Below are 3,271 nucleotides of genomic sequence, written 5' to 3' on the forward strand. Positions count from 1 at the left end.
TTTTGCAGTCGTATCCACAGCGGCCGCGTAAGCACGCATCGCAACGTCACTCCGCTACCCCTTGATGGGGCCCAACGCTGCACTTCCGGAGCAGCAGCAGCAGCAGCACGCGCAGTCGAGGAGCAGCGACCTACAGGATACTCTTCACAAGCATTGGCGTCACGCCTAGCAAGCCCCACAGCACCACTGCATTGTTGCGACGACTGTTGCCTTTGGGGAAATGGACATACAACAGGTGTGTGTGAGCAGTGCGCTGAGTGGTTCGCTTGTTGCGTTGCTGTGCACTCCCTTTGATGTTGTCAAGAACTACTGGCAGTACACTGCCATCGCGTCTCCCGCCGGGACTGCTGCTGCCGCTGCAGCTGCTGCTCCCGATGCAGCCGCTGCTTCAGGCCCCTTTCGGTGTTCACCGACTGCGGGTAGTGCAGCGCTCCACAGCGGCAGCAGCAGCTCTAGGGCGGGGCAGCCCTCTGCGAAGGTTGGAGGAGCAAGCACCCACATGAGCAGCCTCCAAGTTGCCACGAAGTTGTATCGCGCTAAAGGGCCTTTGATTTTCTGGAGGGGTGTGGGGCCCGCTGTGGGCGTCCTCGTCCCCGCCAACATCATCTTCTTTACGCTTTATGAACGCAGAGATCCGGAGGGCTCTGCTGCTGTTGCGGGGGTGGCTGCACGCACTGCTGCAGTTATTTGCACGGCCCCTATAGAGCTTGTGAGGACGCAGGTTCAGGCACGCTGCTGTGGTGGCGATTCCAAACCGGCCGCGATTTCGCTGATACGGGAAACAATAAAGGCAGAAGGCATTGGGGGGCTCTTCAAAGGGGTTGTTCCGACAATTATAAGGGATGCGCCGTTCTCTGCGTTCTATTGGCCTCTGACGACAGCAACCACACGCTTTTTCCGGCGTCTGCTTGTGGCCAGTGAAGGCAGCGGCGACAGCAGCGAAAGCAGCAGCAGCAGCACTTCTGTGCAGCGATTCCGAGATGGGGCTGTCATTCCTTTTCTGTCGGGGGCCAGCTCGGCAGCAGTTGCATGCGTCTTGACACATCCCTTCGATGTGGTGAAGACGCGGGTGCAGGCGTCTCAATTAAGGCCTCAGGGGCCCTCCGGGGCGGCCAGCGGGGGGCCCCTCTGGTACTTCTTCCGGGGGGTCAGGGAGGCTTGTACTGAAGTGTATGGTGCCAATGGTTTCAGGGGGTTTGGGGTTGGGTTGTTGCCGCGGCTCCTCAAGATCGTGCCGTCCTGTGCCGTGCTGCTAGCCACTTATGAAGCGACAAAGGCTCTATGTGGGTCTTCTCTTCTTGACCAGACCTGAGGGAAACTGGCAGGCAGAGGCACTGTGTGTCTTTCATCTTCCGGTTCCCAGCACCACCTCCCCTCAGCGCGCCTCCTGCAGACGCCTGTGAACTTTTCAGAAAAGATTTGGCGTTCTTACGATCCAGGAGGCTTTGATGCTCTGGTGGAAGCGTTCTCTACACCTTTCTGCTAGACCATATCCTTCACGGGGCTAGTACCTGCAGTCTCTGACGAGCTAGCCTTTACTTTGGTGTATTTCGTGTGCACACTTGCATACGGTTAGAGCGACTGGAGCAGGTGGGCTTCTTCGGGGAAGCGCGAGGCTACTAGCTACGCAGTCCTCTTTCAAGAAATGGCCTTTTTCGAACAACAACACAAGCTTATGTGTGCAATTTAATTGGAATCAACACAGAAACGTGCCGTGTGCGGGCTAGCGGGCCCTTAGGAGGGTCTCAGCAACCGCGGAGTCGTGGTGTCATGCCTTCCATGACTTTTGCGGTGTTGCTAAGCATCAATACCCTGGAAACGCTGTGCCCTTAAGTCAAACGATAGGCTTTATCACCTCCAACCGGCACTGGCGCTCGCAAGCCAAATTGATGCCAGTCATAGGCATCTGCTCCCCCTTCAAGTACTGGCCTTGAAAAAAAGCGGTGTTGACCTCGCGCTGGGGGCTGCTGCCTCAGAAGGATTCGAAGAAGGGCAGAAACAAGCCACCGTAACGATTTGCGCATTAGATCACAAGGTATACCCCATATCACTGAACCAGTTCCTGTGATCTCGTCATTTGCCTCGTTGGGTTACGCAGCATACAGTTTCCAATCCTGCTAGACAGCTAAACTACTGCACACCCTGCACATGACTTCAGGCACATCGTGCAACTGTGGACTTCCCTGAATACCAGACATGAAGTGGCAATCAGTCCAATGGCCAAGGAGGTTCCAAAGGACTTCATTCTGTTCTGACTCGAGGAGATGCTTTTAGGGGACGTGGAGTCTAAATGTCTTCAAGCAGACCGTACAAGCGACCATTTTTTACACTTTCACCTTTTGCCCTGCTCCCGCATACCGCGTGTGTTAAGCTCCATCTGAGGCCTCCATGAAGAGAAGCTTAGCTGTACACCCAATACAAATTTCACAGAAAGTTCTTTAGTGTTTTCGGATAAATTTCCCCTTCCCTCGCGTGCGCGCTCTAGCCTATCGACATAGGGGGGTCGGGCAGCTAGTTTGCGCATAACCACACTTGCTAAGCACATCGAGCATACTCAGTTAAATACACATACCATCTGACGCACAAGCACGCAGCCATGCGTCTTCTTGTATCACGCTAATAGCACTCTGCAAAAAACGATATTTAAAACACAAATCAATGACACAGATTTTTACTAATCCGTGATTGAATATTACAACTGTGGTTGAAAGACTTTCATTGTAGCGAAGCCCGCCACATCCGCCGCCATCCCACAAAAACACACATCCTCGCATTCCGAGCCTGTAGTTTAAGACCAACTGCTTACACTACACCAGAGGAGTTCAGTCCTTTCGCCAATCCCCAGCTATGCAGAAACGCTGAAACAGTGCAAATGAGGAGAATTAATATGTGTACCAATCGCTGAAGTATAATTGACAGCAAGAAAGACACATACACTAGCATACAACGAACGAAGGACCTAACCGACAATCCCGTGGCAGAGCAATGGCTCGCTGTCGCCAAAGCGCTTAAATGTGTGGGCCTCCTGCTGAGGAACAACAGATGACGAGTAAGATGGGCAACACCGTCACTCTGCACACTTTTTCAGCAGCGCCTCTGATCCTCATAGAACTGTTTCTGCATGCAAATACAGCCGTTGCATGCAGCATTGTCGATTTCCGAATGCCCGATTGAGGCATCTGGTTCCATGTAGGTGCAGCATACTTGAAAGTGCCTCGCAAAAAGTTGAGTGTGGCAAACAACGTAACAATGATATTTTTGAGCTTTTCAA

The 3,271-nt window shown here is 53.1% G+C and overlaps 1 protein-coding gene across 1 annotated transcript; it reads left to right on the forward strand.

Annotated features, from left to right (window-relative positions):
* Positions 1–220: 220 nt before the first annotated feature.
* Positions 221–1,312, forward strand: LOC34620680 (solute carrier family 25 member 39). The gene has a single exon (XM_026336757.1). It carries the CDS (start codon positions 221–223, stop codon positions 1,310–1,312), a length of 1,092 nt encoding a protein of 363 aa, XP_026192542.1.
* Positions 1,313–3,271: the final 1,959 nt, after the last annotated feature.

This window comes from Cyclospora cayetanensis, unplaced genomic scaffold, assembly GCF_002999335.1.
Source record: "Cyclospora cayetanensis isolate NF1_C8 unplaced genomic scaffold, CcayRef3 CcayRef3_contig_145, whole genome shotgun sequence".
NCBI lineage: Eukaryota > Apicomplexa > Conoidasida > Eucoccidiorida > Eimeriidae > Cyclospora > Cyclospora cayetanensis.